The sequence below is a fragment of the Candoia aspera genome, chromosome 4, assembly GCF_035149785.1.
Source record: "Candoia aspera isolate rCanAsp1 chromosome 4, rCanAsp1.hap2, whole genome shotgun sequence".
Taxonomy (NCBI): Eukaryota; Metazoa; Chordata; class Lepidosauria; order Squamata; family Boidae; genus Candoia; species Candoia aspera.
The window spans coordinates 74,808,078-74,825,247 of record NC_086156.1 but is presented as its reverse complement, the minus strand read 5'-3'; the positions used below and the strand labels follow the sequence as shown (position 1 = coordinate 74,825,247).

General features: G+C 40.0%; 2 protein-coding genes across 4 annotated transcripts in view; one reads left to right on the top strand and one right to left on the bottom strand.

Annotated features, from left to right (window-relative positions):
- Window positions 1–3,548, bottom strand: part of DNAJC7 (DnaJ heat shock protein family (Hsp40) member C7) — a 47,350-nt gene extending 43,802 nt beyond the window's left edge. Inside the window, exon 1 of the mRNA XM_063300583.1 lies at window positions 3,360–3,548. Coding sequence (XP_063156653.1) covers window positions 3,360–3,475 — 116 coding nt within the window. The 5' untranslated portion in view covers window positions 3,476–3,548. The remainder of the gene's footprint in view (window positions 1–3,359) is intronic.
- Window positions 3,549–4,701: 1,153 nt separating this feature from the next.
- Window positions 4,702–10,612, top strand: NKIRAS2 (NFKB inhibitor interacting Ras like 2). Of its 3 annotated transcripts, XM_063300581.1 has the most exons (5): window positions 4,720–4,837; window positions 4,970–5,187; window positions 6,902–6,998; window positions 8,554–8,807; window positions 10,347–10,612. In XM_063300581.1, exons 3-5 carry the CDS (start codon window positions 6,905–6,907, stop codon window positions 10,584–10,586), a joined length of 588 nt encoding a protein of 195 aa, XP_063156651.1. In that variant the 5' UTR covers window positions 4,720–4,837; window positions 4,970–5,187; window positions 6,902–6,904; the 3' UTR covers window positions 10,587–10,612. The 3 variants fall into 3 exon arrangements, with proteins under 3 accessions (XP_063156652.1, XP_063156650.1, XP_063156651.1); XM_063300582.1 differs by lacking the exon at window positions 4,970–5,187 and having other exon boundaries at window positions 4,702–4,837; window positions 8,554–8,627; XM_063300580.1 differs by lacking the exon at window positions 4,970–5,187 and having other exon boundaries at window positions 4,703–4,837.
- Window positions 10,613–17,170: the final 6,558 nt, after the last annotated feature.

Sequence of the window (17,170 nt, the reverse complement as noted above, 5' to 3'; positions counted from 1 at the left end):
ATAGAACTTTTTATCACCTTTGGTGGACATGCAAGAAAGCTAAGAAAAATTGGGATCAAATATGTACTTTAATTCAGAGAATTCTCAAAATAAATGTACAATTGAAACCAGAGGTTTTCCTTTTAGGATAAACAGACTGAAAGAAAACATGGGACTTCGTTTTTATATATAACAGCAGCAAGACTTTTATATGCACAGAGGTGGAAGGACTTACAAGTACCTGCAATGGAAGAATGGATAGTGAAGTTGATGGAATTGGCCAACATGGCAAAACTGACTACTTGGTTTTGTCTAGCTATGTTTCTAACTGGAAACCTCTTTTGGACTTTTTGCTTGAAACTGAAAGAAATGAAACTTTAATTTTGGGAATTCATGATTAGAACTGTTTACGGTTATAGAAATATTGTGTATTAGTGTTAATTTTAGAGTAAGAGGTTAATGTATATTTGTATCTGTACCAAAGAAAGTAAGAAGCTATTCTTTTTCTATTCTTTTTCTTTTCTGCACTCTTTGGCTCTTTTCTGATCTTTTCTTCTTAATTCTTTTCTTCTGTTTCTTTATATGTTATCTCTTATTGAAACTTAATAAAGTTTTAAGGGGAAAAAAAACCCTAAATCCCTCCAGAACCCAGGATATGCCCTTTCTGTGAAGCAGTATGCGAGCAGGGCACCTAAGTTATTGAAGTTGTACTGGAGAGTTTTTAAATTTGGGGAAGATCCTTCCCACACAGAGTTGATAGGTAAGGAATCTGTAAATGTTGCAGACGATTCTGAAACATGCTCTGGGAAAAAGGGTTCCTCATTGTGGATACTAGCAAAGCTTAACTTGGTATCTTTTTTTCGTAAGTAATGTGTATCAGAACCTACCTCCTTTCCACATATCAGAACTAGAGACCAGTAATGACAAACACAACTGTACTGTTTACAAACCCAACTATTATCTAACATTGGTAAAATAACCTGTGCCTGGATTCATATATATTAAACTATATTTTAATTATGAAGCACTGAATAAACCACATTCAACTGTGATTTATGGTTTAACAACCTAAAAACTATGGTTGATAAACTGCAGTATTTGGTTTTCTACAACACACTAAACCAAAAACAACCAAATCCATTCTCTTATATCCCAAGATCTCACTCCTGAAATTTAGTGGCAAAATAGCAAAATTTTGGTGATCCAACATTTCACCTCATTTTCAGGTTTTGGAGTGAGTTTAAGGATAGGAATGGAAACACTTTGCCTCTGGAACGCTTCTAGCTCTCACCATTATTCTACCAAAAGGCAAAAACAAGCCAAAACATTAAGTGGCATCACTGTGTTACTTGGATGGCTACTTATGGCTCGCCAATAAATTGAATTCCTACCATCTCAAATGTTGCCTGGCTGAGTACAAACCTATTTGAAGCCATTCAGTACCTCCTTTCTCTTAGGAAGTTGTTTGAGTTCTCCCTCACTCCCAACCCCCCCCCCCAACTTAACAGTTATTTCTGTAAGCCTCCTGGAGTCACCGTAAGTTGGGCAGCCATATAAATTCAATAAATTAAAATAAAATAAATAAACAAATAAATAAATGTTATTCAGTTTCACTGCGTGAATCCATGTTTACAATTGGAGATCACCTGATACTCTTGGCACAGGAAAGAAGTCAATGCCTTTAGTTGGTGATCAACTGTCACTAGGGAATCCAATATTTTGGATTCCATTATGGAGTATCTGTTTAGCTGGAAGACTCACATTCAAACCCCATCCAGGTCCTCAAGCTTGCTAACATAAATTATAGCTCACTTATCCAATTCAGAAGGTTCCCCTGAGGATAAACTACACTATGCGCCCTTGCAAACTGCCAATTACAAGTGTTGGCAGTCACCCAATGTCCCAGGAGTACATGTGTTACAATCCAACTATATATGTCACAGCCTCTATATATAAGTATAATAAGCATTTACTGTTATGTACCTTTAACCGTAGGGCAGAAGTGAAATCTGAAATAAGGTGTGATTCTCTGAGTAACAGGATAAACAGGAATTCTTTTCAAACCAAATATCTGATTTTGCAATTAATGATAGCCAGGAGGCTCAGTTTTTCTTCCTGTATGTTCAGCCAGCCAAAGCCACAGCTTCACTCTGCAAACTTCCAGATTAGCTGATTTTTTCTAGAGATTCCTCTCCTTCTACGACTTCTTCCACAAGTAAGAGAAGCGTGACCTGCTATAAATCAACTGGCGCCCAACCCAGAATGAATGCTATTCATTTTAAAAAAAGACTGCATTACTTTTCAAATGCAAACTGCCTATGAAGTATTATGAATCTACATTTAATCAACAAGATGGGAAAATTCACTGTCTCATGATAGTCCATAATGAAATTCCAAATGCTTTTCCTAAATAAGTGATTTAATACAAAATGTTCAAACTATCAGGTATCTCACTGCCTGCTGTGGTATTTGTCATTATCTAATAGCTTCCCATGGAAAGAACAGCTGCCACCCTAATCAATGAATATGTTTATTTAGTGGGATGTTCTTGAAATGCTGAGGTCAAAAATAAATTGTTGCCCATATACCAAACTGTATGCCAAAGCCATGCACACAATATCTGACACAAATCAGAGAACTACTGTAATTTCACTTGATGGTCAAGCCAACCTGTCTGTAAAATAGAGTAAAAATACTACTCCAAAGTATATGCTGGTTCCTCTTCAGAATATATATTCCAGTTTACAGGGTTCTCATGACAAGCCCCTGTGTGAAAGCAAGTACTTGGAGAACTGTAATAACTAAATTACAGGATAATGAAACAAGTCCTCTTGAATTCAGCAGTAAGTCTGCAACTACAGAGAGAGACAGTTGCAGTAGGTTGGCTACCTCCAGCATGAATCCTGTTACCTTGATCCTGGGAAGTTCACAGTTAAATATAAATACTGATCAGACTGTAGATCCCTTTCATCCAACAATTCATCTTCTAAAGAGTCTACTAGAAGCTACAAAAGAACCTAGAAAGAATGCATAATAAAAATCCTCCCTCCCTGTCATTTATTCCCCAGCACTCTGTACTTCAGAGGTACACTGTCCCTAAATATGGGGGTTCCACATAAGCCCTTTAAACTGGCTTAACCTTGAAGTTTCTCATTCATGATCCTTTGGAGGAAGAGCTAACAAATGACAATGGTACCATCATCACATATCCCGCCTTCCAAGCTACTTTCCTAAAAGCAGCCCTGGTTTTTCTCTTCCCCCACCGGAGTGAAGCAGGCTCCGCCTCTTGTCCTCCCCCGGCCTCGAGGCAGCCCCTCCCCCTCCGCGGGGCAAGAACTCTTTTCCAGAGACGGAAGAGGTGGCGGAGGCGGGGGGCTTACCTGCGCGTCCCCTCGTCCTCGTCGCTCAACATCGGCGGCACCTCGGAATGCGAAGCCACCACTGGGGCTGCCGCGGGCGCCATAATCACGTCGCAGTCTCCGCCCGCCGTCGCCATTTTGGTTCCTTGTTGCTGCAATCAACGGCCGGCGAGCCGGGGGAAGAGAGCGAGAGAAAGAGAAAAGGAACGAGGCGGAAGCTCCTCCTTCCATATCCGGAGACAAAAGAATCGGGGGTAGAAAGGCCACTTCCGGTTAGGCAAAGTGAGGAGAGCGCTCGATAGAGTCCTCCAAGAAGGAATCCTTTTTGTCTCTAGACTTCTGGAGGGAATGGGAAACAATCATTTCTCTTCGGAGAAAAATATGATGAAAAAAACTGGAAGTCGGGGATGGTCTGGTTTCAGCTTTCTGTTTGATAGCGTTGGGCTTCAATGTTTCAGGACCTGTTTATGCTTAGGAATAAACACCATAGTTACATAGGCAGGTTTCTTCTGCTATAAAAACGGAAAATACAGTTTTAAAGAATTCTGTCAGGACTTAAAAGGCAACATAACATACAGTATGAAAGAAAGAAACGTACGTCTCAGTGTACTACACAACAAATAAAAGGAATATACTAAAGAAAAGAAGCACTAGCAGACAACTTCATATACTCATATATTATGTTTTTATTCCAGGAGAATTCATTCATTCTTACATAAAATGGCTCTGTTTGCATGAACATTAAACCACAAACTACCCAACAATTTTTCAGCCTAGCGTGTTCTGCAAAGCCGACCTGTGTGCTGGGTGTATTGTTCAGTGTATCATGTGAACCCAGAAAATTGGGTTAATTCCATAAACCATAGATCAGTTAATCAAGGTAAGAATGCCAGTGTTCCTGTCAGAGGTATCCAAGCCTTAAACGTTTTCCGGTATCTTATTTACAGTCCAAATACCCCACTTGTTTCTGTCCCAGTTTCATTTGTATTGTAGATGTATTTTAATTTCCCATTTTTCTGCCACCAGCATTTTCACTCTTGCCAAACAGGACTTGCTTTAGTCTACTGTAAATATGTACATTCCATACATATTGAGGGGGAAAAGCGGTACTGCCTTATTACTTTCAATTCAGCATCTCCCCGCCCTTTTGTTTAAAGATAGTCCTCGCTCTGCAATAAACCAACAAAGTTATGACTGTATAATTTTCATAAAATGTAAAACAAAGAGTCCCCGTTGGATTACAGCAAGATTGCTGGGCTCAGCTTTGTGCTTCTATTCTCTTGCATGAGACGGCAACGCGCCTCTTTTATTAAACGTCTTAACTGGATCGCAAGAGAAGTGAATCACCATCGGAGACGGAGCTCTAGATGGAGCTGTGGGCTGCGGTTCCCACGTATGTCTCTTCCCCCAGGCATGCCGAGTTGTTGGCTTTCAGTTCCTCTTCTTGCTGAAGCTGAACGCGGCACGGAAACATCAAGGAAAGTGCCTGGGTCGGGAAGGTAAGTTGCTTCGGTTTGGCTGTACTTTTTTTTAGATAGACTTTCGGACAAATTGCACGCGTTCAGAAACGCAAGAGCGATTGTGTGGGTTTGCACGCTAACTGTACCCACGTTTAATTTCATTTGTTATAGAATTGCAAGCGAGCACTTTCCTTTCCCTAAGGAGCAGCAACCAGTCTGGGCTATGTAATTGGGATATTATCTGACCCACCAGAGGCTAGCAGTGCCTTGAAGATTAATTGATAAATGGTGGCATCAGCTTTTGAGAACTTGCTTTATCAGATGCACGATGGCAGGCCTTGTTTGACAGACCACGAATGCACAACAAAGGAACAAAAGTATCATGAAATGTAAGGGACAGCAGTTCTGCCATTTGACATTACAGTGTGACATTTCTCTGGGCGGCCCCAAACTATACAAGATTAAAGGAATAACCTGTTCTCAACAGTGGAAATTTGTAACAGTGCTGCCTTGTTTTTTCTGCTATGTTTGTAGTGGGTAGAAATCCTGGTTAATCTATAGTAAATCAGAACAGACTAAAAAGAATTCCTGTATTTAAATTATATACTATACATACATGTACATAATTATGCACAAAATGTGTCACAGAGGTGATACCACAACTGGTAAGCATGGTCGTTCATTTCCCCCCCTATAAAAAGCAAGAATATTTACTTAATTTTGAGATAAACCATTTTCCTACCCCATTTTACAAGATTGGTTGTCAGGGACATAAAAATATTCTGAGTGATGACATAATAATACAGGATACATGTTCAGATTGATGATTAGGTAGAATGCTGCATTCTCAGAGGAAACCCCTTATCATTTTTTAACCTTTTTTTTTGGTTTACAATTTCAATAATAGCTGTAGACTGAAAGAAAAAAATCTATACTGGAAACCGCCCATGGGCTGTTTTTATTCTTCAAGTTGTTATTCTTTTGTTTGGCCAACTATTCAGAAGAAGCTTCCCTAGAGCTAACATAACAGTATGGTGAAAAAGCATCTCTTTTCTAGATGTGGCTGGTTGTGTGAATGTTTTAAAAATTACTTAGGAAAAATGGGTGAAACTTGCTTTGGGCCCAAACAGAGCATAAGGAGTAGAAAGGAAATTCTTGGAAGTCTCCTGCCCATCCCTAAAATTGCCCAATGCTACTGCTAGCAAGTCCCAGCTGCTTTTCTGCTCTCTCCCCGTTAATGGGGGATGACTATAAGGAGGGAGAGATATCAATGTATCCTCCACAGCAATCATCATTACGCCAGGAGAAAAAGAAAGGAGTAGAAGAGCTCTCTCTGAAACTGTAAAAGCCAGCAGCTAGCCTTGTTTGATTCAAGCACTGATTGGAACTCAGAGGTACCATGTGTAGAGGAATAAAATGTAGGGATCAGATGAGTAAAATTAGAGATAAAGTATAAGAAACAATCAGATGTAGCCCTGTTTCTGCCTCATAGACAAGGATTGGTCTTATGGGGTTTACTTTGTTTTCATTGGTAACCCAAAGTCCACCAATGAGCCCCAGATACAAAAGTAAGAGGCAAATTATTACTGCACACCGTAAGCCAACTGACTATATCCAAATACATGAGTTACTACAGATCAGAAATTCACTGAAAATCTCTGTGGAGAATAGAATTACACCAAGATCTGAGCAAATTAATTAATGCTTCTATTTTGTCAGAGAGGGGCCCTGAGATCGATATGTGTGATTAGCACAAGGCCAGCCATGGCAGAAAAAAAAGAGAAAAAACAAATTCAATTCTTTGTGCAACTATTAAATTATCAGGCCTTAGAAACTCTTTCTAACTCGTGCAAATAACACAGAGACATATTAATTGTTCCCTACCAGGCAATTGTCATTACAAAGCCCCATGCATTTTTGCTCATGTCCTTTCTACCAGTATACCAATACCTAAGATGGAGACAGCCTGGTTATTATGTTGCACTCCCTCTCTGAACATCCAAAGCCAGCCTTGAGCATTAGCAATGTTTATGTGTCTTCACGTATGCATGTTTTCATGCTCACTTTCAATATATGGCTTCTTGAATTCTTCACATCTTCCAGATAATGGGGAAGAGTTGCAAAGTGGTAGTGTGTGGGCAAACATCAGTTGGGAAGACTTCAATCCTGGAGCAGCTTCTGTATGGGAATCATGTTGTTGGTGAGTGTTGGCATTAACCAGGAAACATTATTTCTCTGCTGTTCTGTCCAGATCATTCATTTTAGGCTTTTTTATTTCATTGGCTGCTAAGTCATTGGATAACCACGGCTGGCTGAGTTGTACAACATGCTGCCTGGCAAACCAGAATTAACATTGATGGGGCTCATGCATACTAAGCCCAAATGAAACACACCATGGTATGGCTTAATGCAATGTGAGAACAAACAGCTTATTCACACGTTGGTTTTGTCTTTAGTATATATGAACCAAGTCTGTTGGCTTGTGAATCGGGATTTACATGGCTTAACATTGTGGGTAAGGTTGCTTAATAAACCATGCACAAAACAGACCATGGCTCAATGTAATATGTAAATCCAACCAATTTATTTCTCATCTATATAGGGACATATGTAGAAATGCATGTAGCAAAACAATGACATTTTAAGGAAAAGGTGTTGAGGCAATGATGTTGCACAGAAACATCATTTCACAATTGGCAATTTATCTGCTCAAAATTGCTCCCATTTGTTGATATGCACATACAATGGTTGGATCTGCAGGGTATTTCCTTGTAATTCCTTAGAATTAATTTGATCCATTGAACCAGAAGTTAATTATAGGCCCTGGATTCATCCATGATGGTAAGCTAACATGTGGTTGGCATGTTTGTGTTCTATGTGTCCTGTGAAGTCATGATAACTGGTGAGTTGAAGCAGCACGTTAATCCGCTGTTCTACCTTTGCCGATCACATTGCGCCCCCAAATCCTATTGTGCTAAGCCATCAATTTGAAGTGCCCAATCTGAGAACCCCAAAAGCCTTGGTGTGGCCCCTAGGAAGCTTCTGAAAAGTTAGCAACTACAGTATCCTTTACTTTGGAAGGATAATCGTATGGCTCCATCTACTCAATGGGAATCAATCCTTTGTATGTCAAATACTAAATGGGCCTTCAGCTTGGGAAAAGCTGTACAACCTTCCTGTAAACCATAGTTCACAAACCACAGTAATTGTTAAGATATAATATGGCTTTTTTATTCTAGCTTAGCACTGAACATAGCCTATGTGCTTTCTGAACCATAAACAGTAGATCAGTATGTGTACAAAGGCTGCCCAGCTTTTCCTGGGCAGGAAGGCAGTTTTTTTTAATATAATGTATAATTTGTTTCTTGGTTGGCTTAGTTCTTCCTTTGGCTAAAAGCCATTTAATTAGGAATTTATACAAATAATCCAGAGGCTTGTTGAGAAAATATGTTTGAAGCCAGCTTTTAAGAAAAGAAAAATGGAAAAGAACATGTTTAGACTGTCTTGGCAAGAATGCAAGTAGGAAAGCCCTGGCCCATCCGAACACAGGTTCTCAGTGGAGCAGCTTCTGACTTACCATCCTACTAAAGAGCTCAGATGGCTTCAGTAGTTATGGAAGCTTAAGAACACTGAAACAGTAGATTAAACATTTAGCAAGTGCAGTTAGCAGAAGTTATTCTGGATATGTATTTCTAGAAACAAGATCCACTTTTCTTTTGGTAGAAATTCTTACATTCTGCTGATTGGCACTGCAGGTTCAGAGATGATTGAAACCCAGGAAGACATTTATGTGGGTTCCATTGAAACAGACCGGAACATACGCGAACAGGTGCGTTTCTATGACACCCGAGGCTTGAGGGATGGAGCTGCCCAATGCTCGGAGCTGCCCAAGCATTGCTTCTCCTGCACGGATGGATATGTGCTGGTTTACAGTATTGACAGCAAGGAGTCCTTCAAGAGGGTGGAGATTCTCAAGAAGGAGATAGATAAAAACAAGGATAAGAAGGAGGTAGGTGGACTTTTTTTCTCAAGCCCTTCCTATTTGGAAGAGCATCACAAAAGCCTTTGGGTGGCAAAGAGTTTGGCCTGATGTTCTTTAGAAGTGTGGGATCCAGTAGCAAAAATGTGTCTATTGAACAGAAGTGACATAATTTGTTCCAAGTTTGTTTTGAGATAACCTTTATGATCTTGTTGCCATGATGCCAAAATGACAAAAATGGAGTTTTCATATTGGTTTGAATCTATTTTGACATAGTTGCCTCTCATCTGTTCTTTATCTGGTGGCATGGTATCTGTGATACATATGTGCATGTGTGTGTGGTCATTCTGTCTTTCATTTTTTAGGAGGATCAATTGATAAATAACATTTATATCTTTATTTAACAAAAACATTGTATTTCTAAGCAGTATAGGTTGTGTTATGCTGACTCTCTTTAAAGGGGTACACTGATCAAACATCTTAATTCATTTTCTGCCTTAATTCTTTTTTTTGTGGTGGGGGGACCACGCTGCCTCCCTGCTCAATTTAAGAGACAACAAAAGGATACAGGTAGTCGTTTAGTGGCTGCCATGGACAGCAACCATTCACAGTTATGACAGTGATGAAAAAGTAACTTTGTGACCATTCCTTGCATTTACAACCTTCGCAGGTCTGTAAAGCAACGGAAAGCTGAAGTAAGATTGTAAGCTCAGTCGCTGTTTCACTTAGCAGCCATTTGGCTTAACAACCAAGTTGCTGGTCCCAATTGTGGTTGCTAAACCAGGACAATCTGTAGTGTGGTTTTTTGGCAGCTTAATCATTCCTTGAGGGGGGAGATCCCAGGAGTAAGAGCAGGCATGAGTTTCCACCAACCATTAGAAGCCCCTGCCCCCCAAGGTCAATTTATCCTTTCAGCAAGCCAGAGAGTCAGAAGTTGATAATCTCTGCTGTCATTGGAGATGCTGGTGTGTGATTGTGTGGCCACATAAGTCTGTTTGGTCAAGCTCAGCAATAATGTGGACATCATTTGCCATTGTATTCTCATGGGATTCTCTCTCTTTTCTCTTTTTGGCATTCTCAATCTAATCCACAGCCCTGGGATTTCCTAGTGGTCTCCCATCCAAACATCAACCAGTTCCAACCCTGCTTAGCTTTCTTAAACGCACCAAGGTCAGCTAAGTGCTGCAGTTGCTGCAGGTGAGCCCCTCAGAGAATGGTAGTGGCACAGGTTGAGAGGACCTGAGGCAGACAATTTGGCTGGCAGGTGCTGAGAGCAGTAAAGAGCAGGGATAGCATATTTGAGAAAAAAGCCATTTATGCCACAAGAAAGCATGCTAGGATTGCTTTTAAGTGCACTGAAGGACCCATACCATTGTCATTCTAGAAGCAAGCTTCAGCTGACAAACCAGTGTCTGAAGGGGAAATAATGCTTTCCTTTGACTTAGGCATCCAAATATCCTGGGTGGCCTTGTTCCACCATGTCATGAGGATCCTGGGATTTGGAGAATTCTGTGCATCTGCCATTGCACTAGCTAGAATTTTTTTCTCTCTCTCCTCCAATCTCCATAGGTGACTATTGTGGTCTTAGGCAACAAATGTGATTTGCAGGAACAACGGCGTGTGGACCACGATATAGCCCAGCACTGGGCAAAGGTGGAGAAAGTAAAACTATGGGAAACCTCAGTTGCTGACCGCCGGAGTCTCATCGAGCCCTTTGTCTACTTAGCCAGCAAAATGACGCAGCCGCAGAGCAAGTCCACCTTCCCGCTCAGCCGCAAGAACAAAAGCAGTGGTTCTGTGGATGGATGAAATCTGCAGGTGTTGGACCCACTGTTGCTGGTAAAAAACGTATGCATGCAGGGCAGGGCTGGCCTTGCCACAGAGCAGAAACTAGTTGCAGATTCCAGATGAGGCACTTCTTTTCTTCCCGCCATGTCTATATCTGTGCCATTTGTTTTTGTTTTGCTAAAAAGAACTCTCCAAATCCAGAGCAGGACCTTTTCTTGACTTTTCACTTAAAATGAAAGAAAAAAAATCAAGCAAATAGTGCTTGCGTAAGTCCAGTGCCTAGTGTATTTTGTAGTAAAAATGGTCAGAGTGCATTAAAGGTTGGATTTTTAACCTCCCTTTGCTCAGACTATTTTTTAATTTTAATTTTTGTAGAACCCACATTTTAAACCTGGAAATTGATGTTAGGGATGCCAAATTGTATTCTTGGTTTGGAACCTGAAGAGTAGCACGGTAGAGAAGAGTGCCTTCCCAGAAATATCTCTGGATTGGTGACAGAAAAGGCAATTAAAGCAGGCCTATCTTAGGTTGTGGGAAAGGGAGGGATGAGCCATAGGTATAGCAACATGGGGTAGAAGAAGAATGGAACATTCCTTCACTCAGTATTGAAGCCCTCCTGGCCAAGCTAATCCACCATCTTCTATGTTCCTGAGTTAGCAGATTCTAGAATGATTTTAGATGCTGGCTGTGCTTCATAAGGAGACCAACTTGTGGAGGAGAGAGAAATATACAGAGAAAAATTGGAATAGAAACTTGTGGGGAAGCACATTATCCACCAACAGAAAGTAAGTTTGGGGATATTTGATTTTAGTGATCTCATATATAAAATTAACTCCCTTATCTGAATTTGATATTGTTTTGTGAATGTCTCTTCCAAACATTGTGACCTTGTTTTCCTGATCTGGATAATGGAAGTTCACAACTCTTATAAATGATACCATGATAAAAAGGATTCGACTCAGATTAAGAATAATGTTATTCCATAATGTACTGAGGACTGACCTCCAAGTAAACTTCTTCAGAAATTTGCATAACAGCACAATTCCTGTGTTAGTTGCTTATGAACTGTTGAAGTGCAGATTAAAAAGATTCTAAACATTGCTCTGAATTGTTCGTGTAGTATCAAATTTATATTCAATGCAGCACAGAACACAAGAGTCCCAGTCAGAACAGATGACATCAACAAATTAAAATGTATTTTAATTTTCCGAACATCAATATGAATATAATTATTTTCTCCAGCAGCTTATTTTTTTTTTAAATAGCATTAATGAGAGAGGGATGGGAAGGTAATTCAAACAGAAAGAAAAATTGGACAAAATTGGCAGTATAATTAGTTTAATAATAAAGTTATAATTATAGGCAAAACATTTGATGTTGAAAAATTTGAAGATAATTATTTTCCTTTTAAGGACTTTGTTAAAGAAAACAATCCTTTTTTTCTAAAATCTTGCATATTTGCAAAAGGAGTATAGAGAAGAACATCCACTAAGCTATAAATGCCACTTAATTTCAGCATATTAGAATGATTCCATTGGCAAAATGGGATTAGGCGAGATTGATGGACGGATATGGTTAGCTTTGAGAAGGTAATGGAGGATATGATTGGACTTGCCAAATGCCCAAGTGGACGTTACCCAACTGGTTCTTGTGACTTTAGAGTTCAAGAAGTGAAATAACATTTTTAAGTTAGAATGGCATGTTGTGGTTGAACTTTGGGAAAAGTTTCATATCAGAGCAGTTCATCAGTAGAACCCATAGCCTTGGACGGAAGTCTTCCAGCAGGAGCTGGGTTCCCATTGGTCATGGATATTTTAATTTAGATTCCTGCACCAAATAGGTTTGGACTAGATAGCCTAAAAGGGCCTTTCCAATTCTCTGATTTCTGAAAGGAGTATCGGCAGTGTTCAAGCCTCCATGGAAGAATTCTGCCATAGAATTTCTGTAAGAACTCATTTCCACCTAATAATGTGATGGTTTCAGAAGAGGATTAGATTCAAGGAGGATGAAGTTATTGATGGCATCATATTACCGCCAGGAGGCAACATCTCCCTGAATTCCAGTAATAGATAAAGCAAAAAAATAGTTCTGGCTTCCTGTCCTGCTTATGGCATTCCCATATGTACCCAGCTAGCTACACAGGACACTTGACTAGAGAGGCCTTTGGTCTAATCCTGCAGTTATGGATTATACATTGGTGAAATGTGAGGGGGGAATAATCTGCAGTTCCTCAGCAGTACTTCTTAATAATTTCAGATTTCAAACTTTGAATTTAAAAAATGTTAGAGCATATCAGCAAATACAACTCGTTGGTGGAATAAGAATAAAAACTTTATTAGAGTGCAATAGTATATTCAGAAGTAATCCCCATCAGGTTCATGTGACCTGCCTCCATGGAGCCAAATGCTAGTAGAGAAACCAAGAGGGTAAATGTAATCTGTGTAAAGAGATGTTGCAGGAGGAAATAAAGAGGCAGTGGGAGACGTTTTCTCTTCCCATTTATTACCAGTTTTTCCCCGTAATTTCTTAGTTTTTGCAACTGATTTCTGATTGAGGAGCCAAACTGGGAAAAATGTGTTTGTATGTAGGGGGGAAATAATTAAGAGCCAAATAAAGAACTTACCATGCCCCTCCCTTCCAGCCACCATATCTCACTTGCAAATACACGCCTCAATTAAAAAAAGAATTGGCTGAAGCAACATGTAGTTCATCCATGTGCCAAGCTAGTTTATGGGAAGCTCAGCTGACATGCATTTGTGTGGGCACATAGCAAGAATAATTCTGCATGCCTCTCTTCTCTTAGTGCCTCTGAAAGGTCAAAAGTGGCCCATAGGGATCTGGTGTTCTGTTCTGTAAGAGGTATAACAATTATTAATTGCAAACTTAAGCAAAGACCACAAAGATATCATCAAGGGCTCTGGAAAACACAGTGCTGGGCTTATGGAGACAGAATGCAGCAGACTGGTGAAACCAGTCAATGCCCAGTGGGTTGGCCAGCCATGTGTTCCTTTGATAAGACTCAGTCAAGATGTTCATTGTCTGTTAACAATACAGATCTAAAAAGAACTCCAGACTGCCTCAGCTCCAAGCCCTGGATTCAATAGACTTAAGTTCTTTGTATGGTGAGGTGACATTGGCTAGGTGGACCTATTTTTGGAGCCTGGGCTGGAAAACTTTCTTCCCTGGTATTCACGTACACATTAAAATAGAGCACAGTGCACCCAGAAGCTATCCTACGCAAGGCTACTAGAAATAAATGGGAGCTGCCACTTATTTTGTAGTTTTTGTTCACTGCAAAAGATTACATAGAACATCCATTGCATTCATAGGTCAGTCCATTCCCCCTGACTGCTGTGAGGAAACTCAACATCCCAAGGAGGACTCAAAGAAATTCTGCCTTTGCTGATACTTTACCTTGTAGGCGGCAGATAAGCATAGCCTGTATACTTTCAGTCTACGGCTGTGTCCTTATGTTGCAGTAAGCCCAACTCTGGTTTGGGCTGAATGTGTTGTACAAATAGAACAAAATGTGTTTTATTAAATAAACCTTGCCTCAGCTGGATGCTTGAAGACAGTCTATAAGGGTTAATAACAAAAACCTGTCCCCCAGAGAAAAAAATCACTGAACAGAGAAAACTGGGAATGAAAAGCAACTTAGAGGAGAATCCCTCATTTTGACAACTAGTTTTCAACAGCCAGGGAGATTTTATTTTATGAAGGTACAATTTAAAATGGTGCAACCCAAGAACAGTTACGTTTACTTCATCCAAGGTTTGTGCAGGCTGGGCCTTCAGCACTATTCTTTTAGCCAAGTGTTGGTTCAAGAGCTCTGTGTACATTGTATAAAGATACTTCTCTTGGACCTTTTGTGACAGAGTGCAAGAACGCCAGCTCTGAAAGGCTAATTCCAATTAATTAATTAATGTTATTGATCACATTTGTACACTGCTGTAATCATGTAATAGACTCCCAGTAGTAGTAATGGACTCACTACATTAGCTGCTGAAGAAACTGAAAAGCTCCCAAGGCATTTTGAGTTCATCACCTCAGGCCAATGCAACCTGCAGATGAACTGACAAACTGCAGGAATATCCCATCATCCACTACCACGTCAAGAGAATCGAGAGCTGTTCCTCTTATTCAATTGCTAGATTTATATCCTTTTCTCCAGTAGCTCGATGCAGTTTATGGACCACCCCTTCTCCAATTTTCCACACAACAGCAGCCCTTTGGGCTGAAAGTGACTGGCCCAAAGTCACCCAGTCAGCTGCCATGGTTGAGGGTGGACTTGAACCTAGTACATGTTGTTCTTTAGCTCAACAACTTCAATTTATTGATCAAGCAACACAGGAGATCAAGTAGATTTGATTATCAAAATATTTTTACTTTAATTTCAACATTTTTATAATATATATATATATATGTGTGTGTGTGTGTGTGTGTGTGTATATATGGTACATCAAAAATATACATTGAATCATCAGTGGGCAGAGGAGGAACAATATACTGGCCATGTCCCTATGGTCATTTGAATGTCTTTTCACCTTTAAAAAAAAAGATTAAATAGTTGCACATCACTTTTTAAAAAATTAGTTGGGGAGTAGGGGGCACACACACTACTAAGAGCTATGGCCTAGGTGCCCTACCCACTACCTGGAGTACATTATATGCTAAATTTGAAGGCATTAATGCTTTGGATACAGAGGGATAGGACTACAAAAGAAAGCATCCACACTGTGTTCCTCAAGCAGCTTCTTGCTATAGTAGTATTAGCAGAAGGGATGGCTTCTAGGGGTTAAAGTGCCAAATGTATCAAAACCCTAGTGCCAGAACAGAAGACCAGCTGCATTTAGGCCAAACATTGGCTGGGAAATCTATGATAATGGAAAGATAATAAATGAAACTACAGGCAGCACCACTTGGGTTCAAGGTGCAGCTGGTGCTTTTAGGACCTTCTATTTCCCAAATCTGCCACTCTGAGCACAGCAGTGAAGAGGGGGGACAGGAAAAAGAATGGGAAAAGTGATGGATAAAGGTCTTCCAACTGGACAAAAAGCAAGCACAGTTCAGAGACAAGGGGCTGACAAAGCTAGAACTATGAAGGGGATATAACTTTCAGACAACCCAAAACATGAAGAAGGGACGCTGTTATGGGGGACAGGAAAAAAAAAACCCTTCCTCTTGCCAGAAGGCCAAATAATAGGCCATTTCAGGAAAAAGCAGAATATTTTTTTTTCAGGAAGAGACAGATTTGGGTGGTAGAATCAAGAGATTTCTGGCTCATTAGGATTTTATCTCAAATGTCTTAACTTACACATGCTGGATGTTTTGTAAGTTATTTAACAGAGGTATACTCCTCCTCTGCCATTTTTGGAACTTAGCCTTACAAGTAGCCCACTCTGAGCAATACAGATTTTTCTAGTTTGTCAATATCCTCATAATAAGAAAGGCAAGTATTTTACTTCTTTAATCCTATTTTCTCTCTATGGTCTTGATAAAGGATTCTTTGAAAATCAAATGTTCAATATCAATCTGCTGCAGTAAGTGCTGCAGCCACAGTGAGAAGCCACAGCTAACTCACCCTCCATGTTTTGGGCACCTGTATCATATTATGTGTATTTACTGTGTTCATACATGGCTCTTGTATATCCACTTCCAAAACATCCATATGCATATTTCCAATGTAGTGTGTGAAGCAACCCCACGTAGTCCATTAAAAGACAGTCTAGTCCATATGTCTGGAAAGGGAAGCAAAATAACGCACCACTGCAAATCCTGGGGGGAAAGAACAGTGATAGGCCAAATGTTACAACTCAGTGGGATGAAGAGTTCCAGAAAAGGGAGATGTAGCTAACAGAGCTGTCCTAGGAGTGCTCTGCGCAAGAAAGGAAATGGGGATCACAGTGAAAGGCCAGAGGATTTCTCAGATCAGCCAATAGGAAAGTTGGCATTCAGATAAATGGAAAATCTTGCCATAAGTTAGTTGAAGATGTGTATAAAGGTCTTAATACGGAACCTGGAACTTTACAGTAATTTAATATTCAAGTAGCATATCCAGGCCACTGAAAGGTAAAGCAGAATCCTGCAGGAAGGATACATGGGTCACTGTAAGCGAATCTAAAATATGACACCCACAACTCAGTGGCATCCCAAAGAAAGCAAAGCAACTGCAAACAGAAACCTGCTTTCAGACCCTCTTGGATTTTGAAAACATCATTCCATCAGTCAAGCTAGATCACCCGAGTTGGGAAAAGTTAGACTTGTTCCACGCAATACTATAGGGGGAAGCTGGCTTTTTTCCATAATGCCTTGTTTTGGTAAAAAAAAAAAAGTAGCATTTGTGCAGTTTACCAAGTTGCCCATAAATAACAAAATGTGTGTGTGTGTGTGTGTGTGTGTGTATGGCAAAAATAGAAAATGAGGCTATTTTATATTCATTGCAAATGGCTATGCTCCAAAAATCAATGAGGATGCCACAAAAATAGTATTCACATCCATAAAACTGGAGCATTTGATGAATCATTGAGTAAAGTTACTTCTGCAACTTACTAATATGCCAAATACAGTATTAGCCTATCACAGTCCTTTGCCCTTTCTACAGGCAG

What these genes read in the sequence shown, in the direction of transcription:
- NKIRAS2 (XM_063300580.1), top strand. Translation starts at nt 6,905, where the DNA reads ATGGGGAAGAGTTGCAAAGTGGTAGTGTGTGGGCAAACATCAGTTGGG. An exon ending in GTATGGGAATCATGTTGTTG is followed by an intron (nt 6,999 to 8,553) that starts GTGAGTGTTGGC and finishes TTGGCACTGCAG; the next exon opens with GTTCAGAGATGATTGAAACC. An exon ending in AAAACAAGGATAAGAAGGAG is followed by an intron (nt 8,808 to 10,346) that starts GTAGGTGGACTT and finishes CAATCTCCATAG; the next exon opens with GTGACTATTGTGGTCTTAGG.